Source organism: Microcaecilia unicolor, chromosome 11 (genome assembly GCF_901765095.1).
Source record: "Microcaecilia unicolor chromosome 11, aMicUni1.1, whole genome shotgun sequence".
Classification (NCBI taxonomy): domain Eukaryota; kingdom Metazoa; phylum Chordata; class Amphibia; order Gymnophiona; family Siphonopidae; genus Microcaecilia; species Microcaecilia unicolor.
In genome coordinates this window covers 112,246,077-112,267,489 of record NC_044041.1, presented here as the reverse complement: position 1 = coordinate 112,267,489, position 21,413 = coordinate 112,246,077, and the positions used below count along the sequence as shown (strand labels likewise).

Here is a 21,413-nt window from a genome sequence, read left to right as displayed (position 1 = left end):
ATTCTATAATAGTGAATGCCCCTGACCTGCCCATGCTCTTCCCATAGCTGTGCTCCCTTTTTAGTTGGACACTAAGGGCCCCTTTTACTAAGCTTTGGTAAAAAGGGGCCTGCACGCTGAGGCCCCCATTTTACTGCAGCAGGTAAAAGGCTGTCCTTTTTTCTGGACATGAAATGGCCATGCAGTAAGTGAACTACTTACCATGCGGCCATTTTTTTTGGGGGGGGGGGGACACTGACCGCCACCCATTGAGATTGGCGCATGCTGGGGGTGAGAACTACCGCCAGGCTCCTGTGGCAGCCCGGCAGTAGTTCCGGTTTAGCGAGTGGTAAACCTGCATTGGGCTTGCCACCGCTTAGTAAAAGGGCCCCTAAAAGATATAGGGGTCCTTTTACTAAGCCGCAGTAAAAGTAGCCTGTGGTAGTGTATGCGCGTGTTTGGGGCACCTCTGCAAAAAAAGGCTTTTTTTTTAATGGGATGGGAAAAGAGCATGTGGTAAAACTGAAAGCAGTGCGTGCCTAAAACCGGACTCAGCCCTTAACGCCACTTGTTGTTCTAGCGTTAAGCACTCACGCGCTACACGTGCGGTGACCGATCGATGTACACCAACTGCCAATTACTGCTGGAAACACCGTGGGTGGGAGGAAATAAATAAATCATCCAGGCATTATGGGTGCATGGCTAATCTGAAATTACTGCCAGGGGGATGCGGTAGCCTGGCGGTACTCTCATTTCGGTGTGTGTTGCACGTGCGTAGAGCCTAACGCGCCTTTGTAAAAGGGCCCCTTACACAGGCATCTTTATAGAACAGCACCTAGCAGGATGCATGCGTAAATCCAATGCGTAAATCCAAATTGTTGCCAATTAGCACCAATAATTGATTGTTAGCGTCCAATTACTGGCACTAATTGCTTCGTTGTTCAAGTTAAGTTAAACGCATGATTGGGTGTGCACCCAAATTTGTATGTGCAACTTTGAGCATTATCCCCCTAGTTCGCTGACACTTGCCAAAAATTACACATGCAAATTTGGGAGCGTGCCCAATTTACATGCACAATTTAATTGAATGAGCCAATTAGTGCCAGTAATTGGCTTTTAAACAAGCAATTATTGACGCTAATTGAAATCAAATTAATATGCACACGTAAATTTAGGCACGTGATCTATGCCTACATTTTATGCATGTTTCGGAAAAGGAGATGCAGAAATGGGACGGTCATGGTTGTTTTGGGGAGCAGCATGAGTGTGGATTCCAGTTATGCATAAAAATTACAGAATAAGGGGGTTCCGCGTGTAAGTATAGGCAGGGCATTTGCAACCATTTTCACAGGTGCAAATGGATGTGCCTAAATGTACGCGTGACCCCTGCACTTAAGCGCTATTCTATAAACTGTGCCTAACTTTAGACACTGCTTACAGAATAGAGCTTAAGCAGTTTTCATCGGTGACAATTTTTTAGGCACGATATATAGAATTCACTCCTGCATATAGAATCCGAGGGTTAGCACCTCTTAAAGAGGAAACGGTAGGTGCTCCTGCATTAATTTTTTGCAGGTACCACGCGCTAAAGGGAACATTAGCACACGACCGGCAAACAATAAATAAATAAAAGAAATGCCCTACAAAATGCCACATAAGAACATAAGAATAGCCATACTGGGTCAGACCAATCATCCATCTGGCCCAGTGTCCTGCTTCCAATAATGGCCAATCCAGGTCACAAGTATCTGGCAGAAACCCAAATAGTAGCAACATTCCAGAACCCCAAAGAATAGCAAGATTCCGGAATCGCAAATAGTAGCAACATTCGATGCTACCAATCCCAGGGCAAGCAGTGGCTTCCCCCATGTCCATCTCAATAACAGACTATGGACTTTTCCTCCAGGAACTTGTCCAAACCTTTTTTAAACCGAGGTACACTAACCACTGTTACCACATCCTCTGTCAGCGAGTTCCAGGGTTTAACTATTCTTTGAGTGTAAAAATAGTTCCTCCTATTTGTTTTAAAAGTATTTCCATGTAATTTCATTGAGTGTCCCCTGGTCTTTGTACTTTTTGAAGGAGTGAAAAATCAGTTCACTTCTCCTAGTTGGACACCACTCAGGATTTTATAGACCTCAATTATATCCCCCCTCAGCTGTCTCTTTTCCAAGCTGAATTAATTGCAGGCTTAGAGCACAGGCAAGTCTCACCTTAGAATGCACTAAGCCCAGATTTTACTGCAGCTTAAGTAAAAGGGCCCCATAGGAATGTTTGCAACTGGTCTATAGTTAGAAAGAGGGCTGCGATCCACAGAAGAGTTTTTAAATAGAGGAATGAAAAGAATATTCCCCAAAGACTATGGAAACAACTCTACTGAAAGTACAGTCTCTAACCAAAATACAAGCCATACTTTAAAGACAGATGGAGTTGATTTTAACAACTAGGAAGAACATAAGCCTAAACTGCAATGTGATCTAGAGAACTTACTTAATAACCATCTGACCTCTGATAACTGGAGAGAGGAGAATTTCTCCCATATCCAATCTGTTGGAGTAGCAGTTTCCATCAGTTAGTTCAGTCAGGGCCCCTTTTACAAAGCGGCGGTAAGCCCAACGCGGGCTTACAGCTCGCTAAAACGGAAGTACCGCCAGGCTTTGCCCCGGAACAGGTTACTTCCTGTTCCAGGGCAGAGGGAGCATGAAAACGAAGAGCCAGCAGGTGCGCGGCACCCCCCCCCCCAGCGGCATACACCCGGGGGGTTCTTTCGCCGGGGGGGGCGTCGCGCTGTTCTGGGGGGGGGCGCTGCACCCGGGGGGGGCGGGGCGCATCGGCGATCTGCCCCGGGTGTCAGCCCCCCTAGGAACGCCACTACTTCCAATTTGCTAAAACCATTTTTAAGCCTAAAGCAAATAAGTATCATACAGTTTGGAGAAACATTTGTCTAAAACATTTTCAATAACAGGCGAACCAAGTATGATTTTACTGATTGAAAGCACTTCAGACAAATGAAAAATATCAGAAATCACATGCCAAATATTATTCCAAAATTTGAAGGTTTTAGAGCAATCAAAAAGAATATGGTTGAAGGTTCCTATAGCTGATTTACAAGACCAACACAAGTTATTATCCAAAAGACCAGCAATTTTCATTTTATGAGGAGTCCATAACGACCTGTGATGAAGAAAGAAGAGAGATTGCAAATAATTTGCAGATGCTATAGGTCTACTGATTCTGGTCCAGAACGAACTCCACTGCTCATCTGTCAAGTGGCATTTCAGCTCAGATTCCCATATAGATCGTAGACTAGCTTTTCCACTGTAGAGTGAAGTAATCATGAACTTGTAGAATTTAAAGGCAACATGACCTTTTGATGTGATTGAAGAAACAAAATCAAAAAGAGAAGGAGCAGCCAGTCGTAGGGATGATAAATAAGTCTGGATGGAGTCAAAACAATGCTTCAACTGAATCCAACGGAAATATTGGGTAGAATGCAGATTGAACTGAGTTTGAAGTGCTGAGAACGGTTTTAATTTGTTATTTGAAAAAACATCTTCAACAGACCAAATGTTACTGCGAAACCATTCTTTCCATTGGAGAGGATGATTATTTATGCGACTATTAGGGTTATACCATAAGGATGACTTCAGTGAAGTGTCAGATGGAATGAGCATAAGATTATCTAGTTTTAGTAAAGATGAAAAAGCAGCGGAAATCAAGGGGTCTTGTTTAAATTTGTCCATGAGTGTTTAAGGTAGATATGAATTAAGGTCTAAGGGAAACCACTTACTTTTTTCAATTTGCAACCATGAAGGGGAATAGGCCAGATCACTTACTAACCACTTGGAGGCTTGCTGTAATATGAAGGCTCTATGATAAGCGAGAAAATCTGGGAATAAAACCCCAGAATTCTCCTTAGTGGATTTAAGAGTGAAACCCTGCTTAAAGATTACAGAGAGAACTATAATATCCAGGAAAACAAATTAGTATACCAACTACATCTGTTAATACAGCTTAAAAGATACCTATTGGTATCTGTCAATTAACTATATTTGTACTTATATTGAGTTTATGCTGCAGAAGCACTTCACTTAAGTAAGTCTGTTCTCTGGGGGATCTGTTGTCCGACACGACTTTGTGTTTCGCCATTGCGGCTTTTTCAAGGATATCTCCCCGTCTCGGTATTATGCCATTCTTTCACCGATGCACTTGCCGCACAGCCATTTCTTTAAAAAAAGAAAGACCTACCTTTTACCTGCTGCGGTAAAAGGGGGCCTCGGCACACATCAAAAACACTCGCTGATGCCAGCGCAGGCCCCCTTTTGAAGCAGCTTGGTAAAAGGGTCCCTCAGTATAGATGGAACTCTGCTGTAAATACTAATCTGATTACAAATATTAGTGGACCTTTTACAAAGGCATGCTAGCATTTTTAGTGCGTGTAAAATCATATTTGGTTCGCCTGTTATTGAAAATATTTTAGACAAATACAGTGATACCTCGGTTTTCGTTGATAATCCGTCCGAAAACAATTGGCAAAATCTGAAACCGATGAAAACCGAGGCAATTATTTCCATATGAATAAAAACACTGGAAAGCAATGGAACTGTTTAGCTAGACGCGCGGGGTGATGCTCACACAATGAGAAGCAACGCCACACTGAGCAGGAGAACGCGTTTTCGCAAAATTAGCAGTGAGGTCATGTGGGCATGCCGACAAAATCCGAGACAAATTTTTCGCGAAAAAAAGTCGACAAAAACCGAAACCAATGATAACCGAAGTCAATGAAAACCGAGGTGTTACTGTACTCCTCCAAACTGTATGATACGTTAATTGCTATAGGTTTAAAAATGGTTTTAACAAGGTGGAAGGATAATTCCTTTCTTAATTCTCACTTTTGGTGGCATTCTGTTTTACAAATACACAAATTTGAATTATCTTTAGCCATCAAAGTTAGAAATTCCTTATATTTTGACAAAGTACTGCAGTATTTGTCTATTGCTCGTGTTTGATTTATTCTTACTGTACACTGCCTTGAGTGAATTCCTTCAAAACGGCAGTAAATAAATCCTAATAAATAAATATATAGAATTGCCCTGAATTGGTGCTGGTAATCCATGAGTGTATTATTGATTGCTACTGCTGTGCTATTCCTCTCTCCTTCCTAGAGTTTGTCATTTGCGTTAAGAATAGGTGCAGTCGCTCTTACTGTTCTGCCCCCATATTCATGGAAGCAGGTTGTTTATTGTTTATATGTTGAACATTGTTATATTAGATTGCATTTCTTGTAACAGTTTACAGTGCTTATGCCCTTAAGAAAGGCAGGAAGTGCCTTTGGAGTACAAATATTAGTCTTCCTGCAGTGTTCTGTAATAGGCTTTTCCTGAGCACATGTCCCAGTTCCCTATGCCTTAAGGGACATTTCCTACTGGTTGGCCCTTGTCCCTGTGTATGCTGGGCTGTGGCCTGCTCCTTCTCTCTCCTTTTGTGGTTGAGAGTGTGTTTGCAGCATGGTTTTCTAAGAATTGTAAGCTGCCCTTGTGCATACTCCCCCTTCAAGCTACTGTAAAATAACCAAGTTTTTACCAGTTTAAAAGTATTCACAGAATCTACTCTCTCAGCCTGGTGCTGAGATCTCCTGGCTCCCCTGGTATACAGGGTGAGCTAGTAGAGAAGACTCCCAGTTCTGCATGGCAGAGACTCCTGTCCAGCACATCTAACTGTAAATTATTTCCCTTTGTTTAAATTTGTATTAAAGAAGATTTTGGTTCAAGAGTTCTGAGTCTTCACAGTGATGTTCCATACTCTGGTTATCTGAAGCTAATCTCCTGAATAGAGAGAACCTATCAGGAGAGAGCGCAGAACACTCACAGTTTTATTACTGGGATGTGTGCACTGCCAGGATCTTCCTTTGCAAATGGCAGTATAACACATACTACAAAAAAAAGGGGATGATACAGAAACCAATGAGCAGGGACAGGAGAAAGAGGTGAGAAAAGGGAAGCCAGGCGATGAAGAAGGGAGAAAGAGCTAAGGTAGGAAACCCCACAAAGGGGATGCCCCAATGCCCATTTAGATGCCCAATGATGTGTTGAGAGCCCTATTCTGTAACAACATCTGGGCACCAAGCTTCTGTTGTAAAATCTTAGTGGAACCTGCAGTTGTGCTAGCCATAGATGTGGTGTAACTGTGCTTGTGTAAATGCAGCAGAGACCCATGCAATTGACAGTATTATGTAACATACATGTGTAAGTGGGAGGCCTGCCCATGCTTCACCCCTGTATATGCTCCCTTTGCATTTATGCACTATGCCACTTATGCACTGTTACAGAATAACGTTTAGGTGCCCTGCTGGCACTTTCATGGTTAAGTGTACACCTACCCACATAAATGCTAGTATTGTACTCATTTACATGCTCATATAGCACGTAAATGTTAGCACTTGGTTCATAGACTTGCCCTTCAGGCAAAGAAAAAATAAGATAACTGAAGAAAGAGGCAAGGCAGGGAGAAGAGGAACGGATGAGACATGGAGAAGAAGGAGTGAGGCATGGAGATGAGGAAGGAGTGAAGCAGGGAAAGGAAGAGGTGAGGCAGGGAGAGGAAGGGGTGAGGCAGGGAGAGGAGGAAGGGGTGAGGCAGTGAGAGGAAGGGGTGAATCAGGGAGAGGAAGGGGTGAGACAGGGAGAGGAGGAAGGAGTAAAGCAGGGAGAGGAAGGGGTGAGGCGGGGAGAAGAGGAAGGGGCGAGACAGGGAGATGAGGAAGGGGTGAGGCAGGGAGAAGAGGAAGGGGTGAGACAGGGAGAGGAGGAAGAGGTGAAGCAGGGAGAGGAAGGGGTGAGACAGGGAGATGAGGAAGGAGTGAAGCAGGGAGAGGAAGGGGTGAGGCAGGGAGAGGAAGGGGTGAGGCAGGGATGAGGCGGAGAGAAGAGGAAGAGGTGAGACAGGGAGAAGAGGAAGGGAAGAAAGAAGAAGGGGTCAGGCATTAGAGGATGGGGTGAGACAGGGAGAAGAAGGGGTGAGGCAGGGAGAAGAAGAGGTGAGACAGGGAGAAGAGGAAGGAGTGAGGCAGGGAGAAGAAGGGGTGATGCAGATTGCAAGAAGGCTGACTTCAGCTCTGCACTGTACCTCTCCTAGATAGCCACTCATTCACTGTGTCTGTCACATCGAAGGATAGCCACTCAGCCTTAGTGCCCGGCCGCAGGTTGCGGCTGTGAATGTAACGCTGAGAAGGTGACGTGCGGTCCCTTGCTTTCAGAATCTGCCAGGAGAGAAACAGATAAACAATGGAAAAGGACCTCAGATGGATTGGATCGGTCACAAATTTTGTGAGATCTGGAATCTATTTTTAGCACACCACAAGTAACTATCAACAGTAATGGCCCATTATTCAAAAGGGTCTACGTTCAGCAGTGGCTACTAAGTGTATAAACCTTCCATGGGCGTAGCTACCATCGAGCAAACCCAGCAAAATGCCCAGGGCCACCCAGTGGTAGGGGCCACCTGCAGCTGAACCCTCCCTTCCCCTCCTTTCCCTGTGCCTGGGTCCGGCATCTCTTCAGATCCTCACCAGTCCACCAGGCTTCCAAATGCTGTGGTGAGTCACAGCAGAGACAGCACTATAAGCTGCCTCTCTCTGGCTGGCAAAGCCTTGCCTCCGACACATCCTGCCCACAGGAAGTTGCATCAGAGAGGCGGAATGTGGCAGAGGAAAGTATTCACCGGTCAGAGAGAGCCAGCTTACAGCACTGTCTCTGCTATGACCTGCCGCAGCGTTTGGAGGCCTGGTGGGTGGGTGAGGAGCTGGAGAGATGCTGGACCCGGGTATGGAGGGAGGAAGGAGGGGGAGGGGAGGGGAGCTGGAGAGATGGGACAGACATAGACAATAGAAGAGGGGGGACAGATGCTGGACTGGAGGGGGGAGAAAAAGATAGAGAGACAGACACCATAGACCAAGGAGGGAGGGAGAGAAAGAAGAGATGCTGGGCATGGAGGGAGAATAGAGACAGGGACATAAAGGGGGATGCTAGACAGAGTAAGATAGGGACACAGAGAAGAGATACTGAACATGGGAGGAGGATAGGGACAAGGACAGAGAGAGAAGATTCTGGATAGGGACACAGAGGAAAGATAGATAATGTACATACAGCGAGATGAAAAGTCAAAAGGACAAGAGACCCTGGAAAGAGTTAAGAAAAAAACAGAGGAAAGCAGGAAACACTGGGACCACAGCAATGCTCAGACAACAAAGGTAGAACAAAAAGTATGTTTTGTTTCTGAATTTATTAATTGTAATATGTCAGCTTTGGGAGATGTGCATCTTTGATAACTTGCATTTCAATTTCTATTACTGTAACAGATTTTCTATATAGGTTTGGAATGTGTTTGCTTTTCGCAGGGTTTGTTTAATTGAGCTGCTCTCTACCACCTCAGGAGAGAGTGTTAAAGCGGACCCATCTCAGTTTATCCTCCCAGGGGCCATTCTGTCCTAACTACACCACTGAAACCTGTCTGTGAATTTTCAGTGGCATATTGGGGGTAATTCTGTAAAGTTTGGAGGTGCCAAACACAATACACATCATCCCTCCCTGGACACAATGGAGGAGTCTGCTCAAAACTGGGAGTGCTCAGCATCCACCGGCACCCACAGAGCTGATTCCTATGTTGGGCGCTAACATTTATGTGCTGAATACCGCTGAGAACGCTTGGATTGTGCAGCATAGAAATGTTTAAATAAAATAAATAAATAAACAAACATGTAAATTAGAATACTGGCATATATGAGTGTATGTGTGTATATTCTGTAAATATAAGTGTGTCTCACATAGCATGTATTTTACAGGTAGGCACACACATAGGGGAAGTCTGAGCAGAGCATGGGTAGTACTCACACCTGTGCAGGGCAGAGACAGCGTGGTAATAGTGGCGGTAGCAGCAGGCATGGCAGGACCCAGAAAAGGGAAATTCTAGATACCTGGTGGGTGGAGTGAACATAAGAACATAAGGGTAGCCATACTGGGTCAGACCAATGGTCCATCTAGCCCAATATTCTGTTTTCCAAACAATGTCCAAGCCAGGTCACAAGTACCTGGCAGAAACCCAAATCGTGGCAACACTCCGTACTACAAATCCCAGGGCAAGCAGTTGCTTTCCCATGTCTATCTCAATAGCAGACTATGGACTTTTCCTCCAGGAATTTGTCCAAACCTTTTTTAAACCCAGATACGCTAATTTCGGGCAAAGGGGAACAAAAGATGCTGGCCATCCAGGGAAGCAGAGGGTAGAAAGGGGAAGGGGAGATGCTAGACTACACAGTAGGGTCTTAAGCTGCCTGGGGGTGGGAAGGAAAGGGGGTAGCACATTGCTGATGTCAGATACCCTTGGCCCAGACCTGAAAATAGCTATAAAAACTATTGATGCTGGATCCTGAATATTCATTCTCTCTGTTGCCTTTTTGGATGGTACCTGGTCACCATCAACCTGCCAACACTGACCTAATTCTGGGGTGTTGTAGCCTACTGGTTTCCACTCATCTAGCCCAAGTCCTGTGCTGTACTATGTCCTGTTTGGTTTATCCACCCTTTCTTTCATCCTCATCACTTTACCCTTTGCCTCTGCTCCCGAGGGAACAAAGAGTGTGTCATTTGCAGTATTGCAGGCTCCCAAGTCTCTTCTTATCACTGTCCTCTTGGATTGTGTCACTGTCCTGCTTGATTTGTGCCACTGATCCGTTGTATTCTAATGATTTTCAAACTGTAGTACAGCCTCTACTGATGAACAGTATTGATTACTGTATTATGATATAATTGGAATTGACCTCTTGTGCTTTAAAATCACTACAGATGACCCAGAACACAGCTCCTCAGCTTTTGATCCCTTCACGTGCCAAGAACATATTACACCCCATCTTCATGGTCTTTGCTGTGTTCTTATTAAGTAGTGTATATTCTTTAAGATCCTTTCCATCATTTTCCGAGTCTGCTCTGACTTTTTTTTGCAAGAGTGCATGCAGCCACCTTTGCTGTGGAATGTTCTTCTACCTGCCTTGCGTATGGAGTCTCGCTATGGTTTTCTGGAATAAATCAAAAGCGTGGTTATTTGGTCAGTTGTGGGAGGAGTGGGCCTAGTGGTTAGTGCAGCAGGCTTTAACCCTGCCAGTGTGGGTTCAATTCCCACTACAACTCCTTCTGAGCTTGGGCAAGTCACTTAACTCTTCATTGCCCCAGGTACAACAACTTAGATTATGAGCCCTCTAGGGACAGAGAAAGTACCTGTACATCTAGTAGTGCTATAGAAATGATTATTAGTAGATTGATGGATTTTTCAATGTTACTAGTAAAACATGCCCGTTTCTGCCGCAAATGAAACGGGCGCTAGCAAGGATTTCCTCCTGAACCCCCCCCCCCCTGCTCACCTCTTCGGCGTTGTGAAGGCACTGACCGCCATTGTTGTGGACCTCGTCACGCACGCCAACGCCACCTTCAATGTGCTGAGTCATTGGTTGTGAAGCCACTGACGCCATTGCTCCGCCCTCGACATCATCACGTTTGACGCGAGGGCAGGGCCCCAACACAGTGATTTCGGTGGCTTCACCACCACGAACCCTTCGAACCAGAAGGAAGTGCCTGGAGGAACTGACAGTGACGTCAGTGTCCTCAGAACGTTGAGGGTGAGTTTTATTATATAGGATGATGTCTGTTCTTTTTTTTTTTAGTAGTCATGTAGAAGCATTTTATTTTGTATTTGTTTTCTCTTTTCTGTATGTTCTGAATTGCACATCATCTAGGACTTTGCTTTGCAGTGTTATAGGTAGTTTAGAAATCCTTTAAAAAATAGTTTTCTAAGCATCAACTGTCCTCTCAGCAAAGAATTATTTTCTCATTCTTTCTTTAAACCTTCTGTCTATGAACTTGTACCATAACTTCTTGCCCTTGAATGTCCTTTTCTACAGAAAATGTCCCCTTCCTGTGATTTTTGAAAGCCTGTCACATATTCAAATGTTTCTATCCCATTCCCACCTCTTCCTTTCAAATTTCGAGTGTTTCAAGCTTTTCACTGTAGGGTTTCTGTTGCAGGCCTTGCATCATTTCAGTAGCCCTTCTCGGAACTGCTTCCATCCTCTTGATGTCCAGAACAGAGTACAGTACTCAAGGTGAAATATCACTAATGGCCTATACAAGGCAACATGGTGACAATACATCTATTTAACCCCAGAGCATACTGTTAGTGTTAAACCTGTTGCTTTATCACATGGACTGGCTATATTGAGATCATCTGAGATGATTGCCCCTACATCTATCTCTCATTTGATAATTTCTAGTTCTTGCTGTTCTGACTGATATTGTGGCAAATGGATTTTCATGTCACTATTGCAAGATTGTACATGTAGCTCGTTTTGCAAATCCTTAACCATTTCTTATAGGTCTTTTTTTTTTTCAAGTCCCCTGTCATTGTTTTCACCCTTTCTGTTCTGTGTAGTCTAGCTCCCAAGTCTATAGTCCCTGGTCCTACCAGCAAGAAAGGCTGTATGGATGATGCAGAAGCACTGATAAGGATGGAGGGAGAGCAGAGGTTCTGCTATCCTAGAGTTATAGAAATGGTGCTATAGGGTTGGGCAGGAAAAGGGATGTTGTGTTCAGTACCTTTTGGAAGGTGGTCAGATATATAAACTGAACTTGAACTTGGTCAATGTTTCAGTAATGACAGGCCTTGAAGGAAGCTGTGGTCCATGTTGGCCACTGGTCAGCAATTGAGAGAGGGGGCTTGGTGGAGCAGATGTCTTTGGTCCATTACCTGGTAAAGCTCTACTCTCTGCTCTGTCACCCTGGATGTTGGGTTGGGAACCTTGAAGATTCGGAGTTCAGCCTTCACCACATTGCTGGAATTCCTCTCCAGGGATGAGACATCAAAACGCAGGATGCGGAAGAAGGAACTGAGTGAACTTGTAGAAATAACATCTAGGGTGTAAGGGAGAGCAGGAGAGAGGTTAGAAAGTCCCACACACCATGTACAATACTGGCAAACATAAATCTCTTACTACTGTCACGCACATGCTGCTTACTGTCACAAATTCTGCTTGTACAAACACACACACTACTTCTATCACACGCTCTATTTATTTCTGTGATAATTGCTTCTTACTGTCACCCACTCCTCTTGCTACTGTCACAGATGTATGCTGCTTCTTAATGTCACACACACACACACACACTGCTTGTTAAAGACACACACACATTCACTCGTTATTGTCACACACACACTGTCACATGCTCTTGTTACTGTCACACACCACATCTTACTATCACACATGCCTGTTGTTTCTTAGGGTCACACTCTACTTGTTACTGTTACACACATACATTTTACTATTACACATTTTGATTGCTGTCAGCGTTGACCGCTGGCCCATTAATTGGACAGATAGATCCAGTCCTGGTCTTATTCTGTTCCATTCAGGGATTTGTAGTTCCAGTTTCCCTATCATAGTCCTAAGAAAAGTAGGACTACAAGTCCCTGTATGCAGTGGGGCAAAACCAGGACTGGATCAGCCCCTTCTGCAAATCTAGACCAGGTGACAACCCTAACTGGTACTGTCACATGCACACATGCTCCTTACTGTCACAAAAACACACACACACACATATATGTTATAGTCACATATGCACACTTATTACTGTCCCACATGCACACTTCTCTTTACTGATAACACATACACACACCTTGTCACACATTCTCCTTGTTACTGAAACAGATACACACTACTCCTTACAGTCTCAGTCACACACACACAGCCCATACACATTGCTTCTTATTGTCACACTGCCTCTTGTTTTGTTTTTATTTTTTATTTATGCTTTTCCAAACCATACAAAATCAAGATGAAAACATTGTCACATCACATGGATATGTAACTTTGATAACTGTTATACAATACTACTTTTATTTTCAATCTGCTATTAGAACCCTCTTGCATTTCCTCTATTGTAGATGCATGTACTGGATGCACACAGGTCCATTTTTCAGAGTGCCTGCAAAAAAGGCCTTTTATTTTTGGTCAAAAATGGACTTGCGGCAAAATGAAAATTGGCTCACGTCCATTTTGGGCCTGAGACCTTACCACCACCCATTCACTTAGCAGTAAGGTCTCATGCATTAACCGGGCGGTAGTCGTCAGCGCACGTACAATGCCGATTACCGCCCAGTTAGTGCCGCATGCCAGAAAATAAAATATATTTCCGGCGCGCGTACTGGACGCGCATAAAAACTGGAATTACTGCCAGGCCACGTGCTAGTTCTGAATTGGCGTGCATTGGGCACGCATAGGCGCCTACGTGGCTTAGTAAAAGGGCCCCTCTGTTTGTTACAATTATACACACACTTCTCTTTACTGTCACACTCACACATACTTCTTCAATTCAATTTAGGACTTATATACCGCTAATATCCCGTTTAGGGTTTCAGTGCAGTTTACATCATTAGTGGGACAGCAGTTACAGCTTTATAAGTAACTATATATAGATAGCAAGCAGGGGTATAGCCAGACTTTGGCGGGAGGGGGGTCCAGAGCCTGAGGTGAGGGGGCACATTTTAGCCCCACCCCGGCGGCGCCCCTCCCCGTCCTTTTCGACCCCCCTCCTGCCGCCAACCCTCCCCTGCTGCCGCCATCAGGTACCTTTGCTGGCAGGTGTCCCCAACTCCCGTCAGCCGAAGTCCCCTTCAGCACCGGTCTCCGAGTCCAGCGCGTTCGCTGATCTGGATTCTGTTTCTGTGAGCACAGAAACAGAATCCAGATCAGCAACACGCCGGAGACTGGCACTGAAGAGGACTTCGGCTGGCAGGGGTTGGGGACCCCTGCCGGCAAAGGTACCTGATGGTGGCAGTGGGGGAGGGTTGGCGGTGGGAGGGGGGGTCAAATGTGGCAGGGAGGGTCGGCAGTGGGGAGGGGGGGTAAAGCAGGGGGCCAGGGCTAAATCTGCAGGGGCCCATGCCCCCGTGGCCCCACCTAGCTACGCCCCTGATAGCAAGTAACAGTGAAGTTGATGAAAAATTTAAAAATATAAGAACTTCAGTGGCTAAGGTCACGTCTAGAGTCAAGCTCGGACTAATGACCTGTCATACTTCCCATTAATTTAACGTTTTATCAATTTTGTCTCCCCAGCACTTATCTGAAATGAGTCTGCTACGCTCAACAGCTGTTTCACGCTGGCATCAACAGGAGCGTTTTTGATTTTTGCAGCACTACCGGTACCCCCGTCAGAGCAGCTATTTGATCCTCAGAGTGGATTGAATACCTACTCTGACGGGGGTACCGGTAGTGCTGCATAAATCAAAAACGCTCCTGATGAAGCCAGCGTGAAACAGCTGTTGAGCGTAGCAGACTCACTTCAGATAAGTGCCAGGGAGACAATTTTTTTGAATGGTTTTGAGTAATTTAATCCATAATTGTTCATAATTAAAAATTTACAAAATTGATAACAACTAATAAAGCGTTAAATTAACGGGAGGTTTTTCAGGACTCGTGAAGAAGTATGGCAGGTCATTAATCTGAGCTTGACTCTAGATGTGACCTTAGAAACTGAAGTCCTTTTCCTCCTTATATTTTTTAAATTTTCAGCAACTTCACTTTTACTTGCTAGCTATATATAGTGACATTCATTGGAAGAGCAAGCAAAGCCAGTAAAGAGATTTATAAGTAAGACATTGGGTGAACACATTCTTATTGATTAGTTATAGTGTTATAAAGCGTTATACGGTATGATTATAGTTTGAGTTAAATTAGTTGTTTCTAAAGTTCGTAGGGGATTGATGATCCATGAATATTATATTCCAGTCTTTGGGAAGAAGTAGGTTTTTAGCTTCTTCAGGAAGCTGAGGTAGTTATTTTCTGCTCTGATAATCATAATGGGATCCCTGCCACTGAGAAGAATGAGTTAAAGATCTTCTGAGATCGGACTCCCTTGTAAAACGGAGGGGCTAAGATCAATTGTTCTTTTAATCTGTTGGAGTGAACAATACAAATAGATGAGATGTTGATCAGGAGTACAGAGGTAGCACCTTGAAGAATCTGAAAGATTAGGCAGGCAGCTACGAACTTAGTTCTTGCAGCTATTGGTAACCAGTGTAATATTGTGAGGTAAGGTAAAACACTGGTCTATTCGGTTTGAAAATTAAAATTATTGCTGTGTTATATATGATATGATCTGTAGTTTTTTTTAATGTTTGCTCTTAATGCCAAGAAATAGGGCATTGCAGTAGTCCCGGCACGGTAGGATCAGCATTTGTACCAGTAACACAAAGGATTTTTGATCAAAGAGTGACCTGATTAGGCAAAGTTGTCTCATTTTAAACATTGTTTTCTTCCATAGTTGGTTGATATGGGGGTATGAATGATAGGGAGGAGTGAAGGATGACTCCAAGCACTCTGGCTTCTGATTCAGTTGGGAAGGTGGTGTTGTTGGGTAGGGTTATTGAAGTTGGGACCGCAGCTCCTTGATTGCGGAACAAGATAATCTTTGTATTTTGGGTATTCGGTTTCAGCTTGTTTGCCAGGGCCCAGTTCTGAACGGTGTGCGTCCCGATTGTTACCGGTCGGGTTGTATCTTGGAGTAAGAATGTCAGAGAAGCATGATGTCATCAGCATATGATAGTAGAAGATTTCCTGAATCCAGGTTTATGGAGCTAAGGGAGAATATGAAGAAGTTGAACAAGATGGGGTGAGTGGGGACCCTTGAGGAACCCCACATTTCGGAACCCAGTATTTAGAAAGGTTTTTGTTTTGTTTTACTGAGTAGCTTCAGTTTAGAGGAATTCATTTGAGGACTGGTCCAGTTATTCCAATCTGATTAAGACATTCCAGTAGCATTATGCGATCCACTGTATCGAACGCCGCTGAGATATCGAACTGAGGTAATAGAACCTGATCCCTTTGCATAGGTGTTGCTTGATGTACGTTGTTAGTACTAAGAGAAGGGCTTCGGTGCTGTGTGTGTGTGGTTCTAAATCCAAATTGGGACTGGTATAATGTGGAGAACGTGTCCAGATATTTGGACAATTGTTTACTAACATATGATTCAAGCATTTTTGTAAAGAGTGGTATACTCACCATTGGGCAATAATTTGCTGTACACCTTTTAACAGTGGTGTGAGGACTATTTTGCCCATATCTGAGGGAAGAGAGACAGAATTTAGTAGACCATTAAGACAGTCTGTTAGCCATTGAACCACCTCTTTTGGGGTGGTTTGGAATAAGAATTCTGGACAGTGGTCTAGGAAGCAATGTGAGTGTGAGCATTTTAGTAGTAGTGATTTTACGTCTTCAGTTGATAGTGGTTGGAAGGATTCCCATAGTTGGTTTGCTTTAATTCCCTGGCTTGAATCTAGGGTGGAGTTGGCTCCAAAGTCATAGTCTTTTAAGTTCTTTTCTTTTGGATTATGTTTGGCTAGGTCAACTCTAATTTGATTGACCTTGCTTTCGAAGTAGTCAGCTAGATCTTGGGCGGAAGGACAAGTTTGTTTCTCTTTGTCAGGAGAGTGGATAGAGGTTAGGTTTCTAACTAGTGTGAATAGTTTTTTTTTTTTTATTGTCAAGGGTATCCTGGCCTACTAGGGTGCTGTATTATTTTCAGTTGGAGTCTGTTACTTTATGTTTGTAGTGGCAAAAGGCGACTTTACAATTGGAAATGTCATCTGCAGATTTGCTTTTTCTCCATTTCTTTTCGAGGTTTCTCAGTTTTGCTTTAGTTGTGATAGTTCTTCCAAGAACCAGGGTGATTTTAGGGTTGATTTTTGTTAGTAATTGGTGCTATTTTATCCAAGACTGTTTTGACTTTGGTGTCCCAGTCCAATTTTACAGATTCTTGCATAGGGCTTTCAAGACTAAGGAAGTTTATATTAGCTCATTCCAGAAACTGGATAGCTTAACAGGGTGATGGTTGGGGTGATTTGTAAAGCAGATATTGAGGGTAAAGTCCAGTTGGCAGTGATCGGACCATGGTATAGGCTTCCATGTGGTAGATCCAATCAGGTTGATGAGATAGGAAGTCAGGAAATCTAAAGTATGGCCTTGTTCATGGGTTGGACCTCTCCCATGTATAGTGAGTTCAGTTGTTCTTAAGAATGATTTAAAGTTATGAACATTGGTATCTGTGTCATTCTGTAGGTGTAGGTTAAGATTTCCCAGGCCAACTATTCTGGGAAATTGGGACATAGCAGACGAGATGACATCTAATATGGCAGATTCAGCCTTAGTCCAAACTCCCGGTGGACTGTAAATAAGGAGTAAAGCGATCTGACTAGCTCCTTTGGAGTTGTCATGGAGTTTGCATAGTATGTATTCCAGTTCTGGGAACACCTCTGTACTAACTAAGGATATGTGTAGAAAGTTCTTATAAATGAGTGCCAGACCTCCTCCTTTTTTGTTTAGTCTTGAACAATGGAGAATGTTGTATCCGAATGGGTATAGGTGGGGTAGCATCGGGCTGTTGACTTCTGTGACCTATGTTTCAGAGATAAATAAAAAGCATAGATCAGACGATTCTAATAGTTCCCTTATTAATAAAGTCTTGTTCACCACTGATCTTGCATTGATATAGATTGCTGGTGCAGGAGTTGGATGAGCCATGTGGTCTGAGTATGAAGGTTGTTTAGTCAGATTTAGAAGAGATCGTGTTTTGGGTCGAATGTTGGGTTTGGTGAACGGCCTACGGACAGTTACGGGCATGGAGATCTGTGACCAGGTGTCAGAGCTCTCTAAAAGATGTCTGCTAATGGGTCTTGGTTGTTTATGGATATTGGGTTTCTGGGTAGGTCGCAGATTACTGGAATTAGTTTAGTTCTGGTGCCTTCAGGCAGGCTGCCCATCAAGAAGCCCAAGAGGACTATGCAGAATATTAGAGGCCACTTCATTGTGGAACGAAAAGGGGTAGGATGAATAGGAAAAGTCACGTGGGGGCGTGATTTGTTCAGCCTCTCCCTTATTATGTTTCATCCATGTGGTGTAAATTGGTCTTTCTGGTGGCAGTTGTTCCTTTTTTTGTTTTTTGAGTGTTTGTGTGTGTGTGTGTGTGGGTGGGTGGGTATGTGTGCTTCTGTGAGTTCAGGTGGCGTTTGGATTCATACTTGGAACAAGAATGAAGTCTCTCCTGCCTGTAATCGCCATATCGGCTATGCAGTCCAGCTGCGCTCAAATTTGCCTACGGGACCGTTTTTGTTCCCTTCAGCTGTGGTTGGTGCTTTCTGGGTCAGGACACCTCACCTGTGGCTCCACTGCGTTCCTGGGAGATGTTTCCCGCGACTGTGCCTTGACTCTAGGTCTAGTCCTCCTCATTAGCAGGAGTCCGAGAGGTCCACCACGGGTGACGTTCCCCAGTTGCATGGCTGCTCCGCTGCCCAGTGAACTCTGTCATCCAGCGCCAGGTCAGGTGTAGGAGATCATTCCCATACAGTCCTGTAAAACCAGATGAGCTGAGTCCCTGCTCGGCGGCCGGCGCGAACTGCACGCTCCCTCGTGGATGACCTGAAGGTCCCTGGCTGCGGTGTGTGAGTCCGGCCACGGCCACGGCCACAGCCTGACTGCTGTCGTTAGAAGCGGCCATCCCTCGTGCTGTGACCTGGACCGGAGATCCTCCCTGTGATGTGCTCCGGTCTTATGTCTCCCTGGAACCGCTTGGATCTCTGATTGTCCACCGCGCCAGGCAGTGAGCAGGCAACAATCCGTTCAGGCCTGGCCTGCAGATCCTCCCTGCAGTGTGCTCTGTACACGGCGGTCCAGCCGTGTGTCTCCCGGAGCCGCTCGGCTCTCCAATCATCTGACCTCTGACACTTATTAAAAAATAAATAAATACTAGCTCTGCCCCTATATGAGCAGATGAAAAAACAGGACAAGTGTGATTCCCTTTCTTGCATACGAGGGGAAAAGCAGATTTTTTTTTAAACAGCAGGGCACCTAACTGTTCTAGTCAGTAAAAGCAGGACTAGTGCAGTATATTCCCACCGTCTGTAATGGAAATTGGCTTTGCAACTGCAGCCCTTCTTACTGTGTCCCTGACCTTTCACCTACTTTTCTTGCTATCACATTTGCTGCTTGATACTGTCACATCTGCATAGTTTATAGTATATTAAAAATTTACTATACCACTCTAACTGATTTGCAATACTGGGCGGTGTACAAACTAAATAAAAGCTTTAAAAGGAACTCCAACTTATAAGACAGAAAAGTTGACCACTAGTACTCACAACAAAATGATTAAAAGGAGGAGAAGAGGAAGAAAATTCAGACCCAAAAAAGTACAGTGACTATGGAGGGAGACTCTGGGCTTTACTCGTTATTGTTTTATACCCCCACCCCACATGCACACACTTCTTGCAGTCACACACACACACACTACTCATTATTGTTTCATACCCCCACCTCCACACCTTGCAGTAACACACACACACACACACACACAACTCATTATTGTTTCATACCCCCACCCCCACACACACTTCTTGCAGTCACACACACACATACTACTCATTATTGTTTCATACCCCCACCCCACACCTTGCAGTAACACACACACACACAACTCATTATTGTTTCATAGCCCCCACCCCACCCCACCCCTTGCAGTAACACACACCTCATTATTGTTTCATACCCCCACCCCACCCCCACACACTTCTTGCAGTCACACACACACACACAACTCATTATTGTTTCATACCCCCACCCCTTGAGTTAACACACACACTACTTATTATTGTTTCATACCCCACCCCACCCCTTGCAGTAACACACACACACACAAATTACTCATTATTGTTTCATGCCCCCACACATGCACACATTTCTTGCAGTAACACTCACACACACACACACACACACACACACACACACACACACGCTGCTCCTTACTGTCTCTTTCGCTGTACTGCAGCATGTCAATCTTCTGCACCTCCTTGGCATAGTAATCCTCCTCGCTGCTCTCGGGCTCACACAGCGATGCCAGCTCCTTAGCCCGTTCCTTCAGCAGCTCCTTGGTGCTGTTGTACAAGAGCATAACTTCAGGGGGTACTTCGGGGGGCGCCGCTGCCTCCTCGGGAGGGTCGGTGAACCGCAGCTTGCTCAGGATCTGCCCCCTCACCGCCTCGATACGCTTAGCCTTGAAGTCCTCCAGGTTGAAAGGCTGGCAGGTGGACAGGGCGAGAAGCTCTCTGGCCAGCTCCAGGAAGGAGATGCACAAGAGAAGTATCTGCATCTCGGGGAGGGGAGGATTTCCACAGTGAGAACAAGAACTCCAAAGCTCATCAGAAAAGTCCCTGAGTAGGATGGAGCTTTTCTTGTATTTATTTTTCTCCAGAGGAAAGGCGAGATTTTCTTTTTTTTTTTGGGGGGGGGGCACAAATCAGACAGTGGCAAGCAGAGTCTTCTTCCAGGCTGGGGAGAGGGTGGTCAATGAGTAGGAGCAGAGAGAGGAGACAAATGCCTGGGCTGCAGAGGCTGCAGGAGATGTGTGACAGAAGAGAGAGACATACCTGTATTCCTCCTTCTGCCTCTAGATGCCAGAGCTCCAGGCTGTGAGATCTTGCTGGAAACAGCACCCTCCACCCCCACTCCCACCTCCGATCCCAGTGACAGCAGCAGGGGTTACATCCAAGCCTGAGGGCTTCGGGTCTGCCCATCCAAACCTTCCATCTTTTCACACCTAGACCCCCTCAAACTCAGAATATATTTGAATGTCAGTGTCCCCTCCCTTCCTAGAACTGCGGCTGAAGAAAATAACACAAACGTTAATTTGCTTTCAGTCCAAATCTTATGTGGGAAAAGGACCCTTTTATAGGCGTCACAAGTGCCTTAAACTGCAGTTTGCATTGTGACAGAATTTAACAAAACCTTGCTTCAGGCTCCTTTAAGTGTGAACTCACAGCTGCAGGGGCCAGGATGGAGTCTGGGTTTCTTTGTGCTGCAGGGGAGCAGGATGGAGTCTAGAATTTTTGGTGCTGCATGAAGCAGGATGAAGCCTGGTTCTCTTGTGCTGCAGGGGAGCAAAATAGTCTGGGGTTCTTGGTGCTGCAGGGGAGCAGGATGGAGCCTGGTTCTCTTGTGCTGCAGGGGAGCAGAATGGAGACTGATTCTCTTGGTGCTGCCGAGAGTGGGATGAACTCTGGGTGTTTTAGTTGTTGCAGATGAGGGGGGAGGGAGTTCAGATTAAAGTAGTTTATAACTTTTTCTGAATTTGAGAATATCAGCGGTGGTGGGTTCTGTTGCAGGAGAAGTTGTGAAAACCTTTTCCCTCCTCCATCTCCTCCCCTTCCTGAAACTCATTCACTTACAGAGCAAGCATTCAGCTCTAGCTCGGACCAAGCCAATGCCTGAGGTTTCCCTCTCCCCCCCCCCCCCCTCACACACACACACACACGCGCGGAGTCAGTCACACACATCAGGTATATGTATA

At 45.0% G+C, this 21,413-nt stretch overlaps 1 protein-coding gene across 1 annotated transcript in view; it reads right to left on the bottom strand.

Annotated features, from left to right (window-relative positions):
• LOC115480969 (transforming growth factor beta-2 proprotein-like) overlaps positions 1 to 21,168 on the bottom strand; it is a 47,961-nt gene extending 26,793 nt beyond the window's left edge. Inside the window, exons 1-3 of the mRNA XM_030219954.1 lie at positions 19,874 to 21,168; positions 11,770 to 11,933; positions 7,105 to 7,237 (exon numbers count right to left, since the gene is read on the bottom strand). Coding sequence (XP_030075814.1) covers positions 7,105 to 7,237; positions 11,770 to 11,933; positions 19,874 to 20,216 — 640 coding nt within the window. The 5' untranslated portion in view covers positions 20,217 to 21,168. The remainder of the gene's footprint in view (positions 1 to 7,104; positions 7,238 to 11,769; positions 11,934 to 19,873) is intronic.
• Between the last annotated feature and the right edge of the window lie 245 nt (positions 21,169 to 21,413).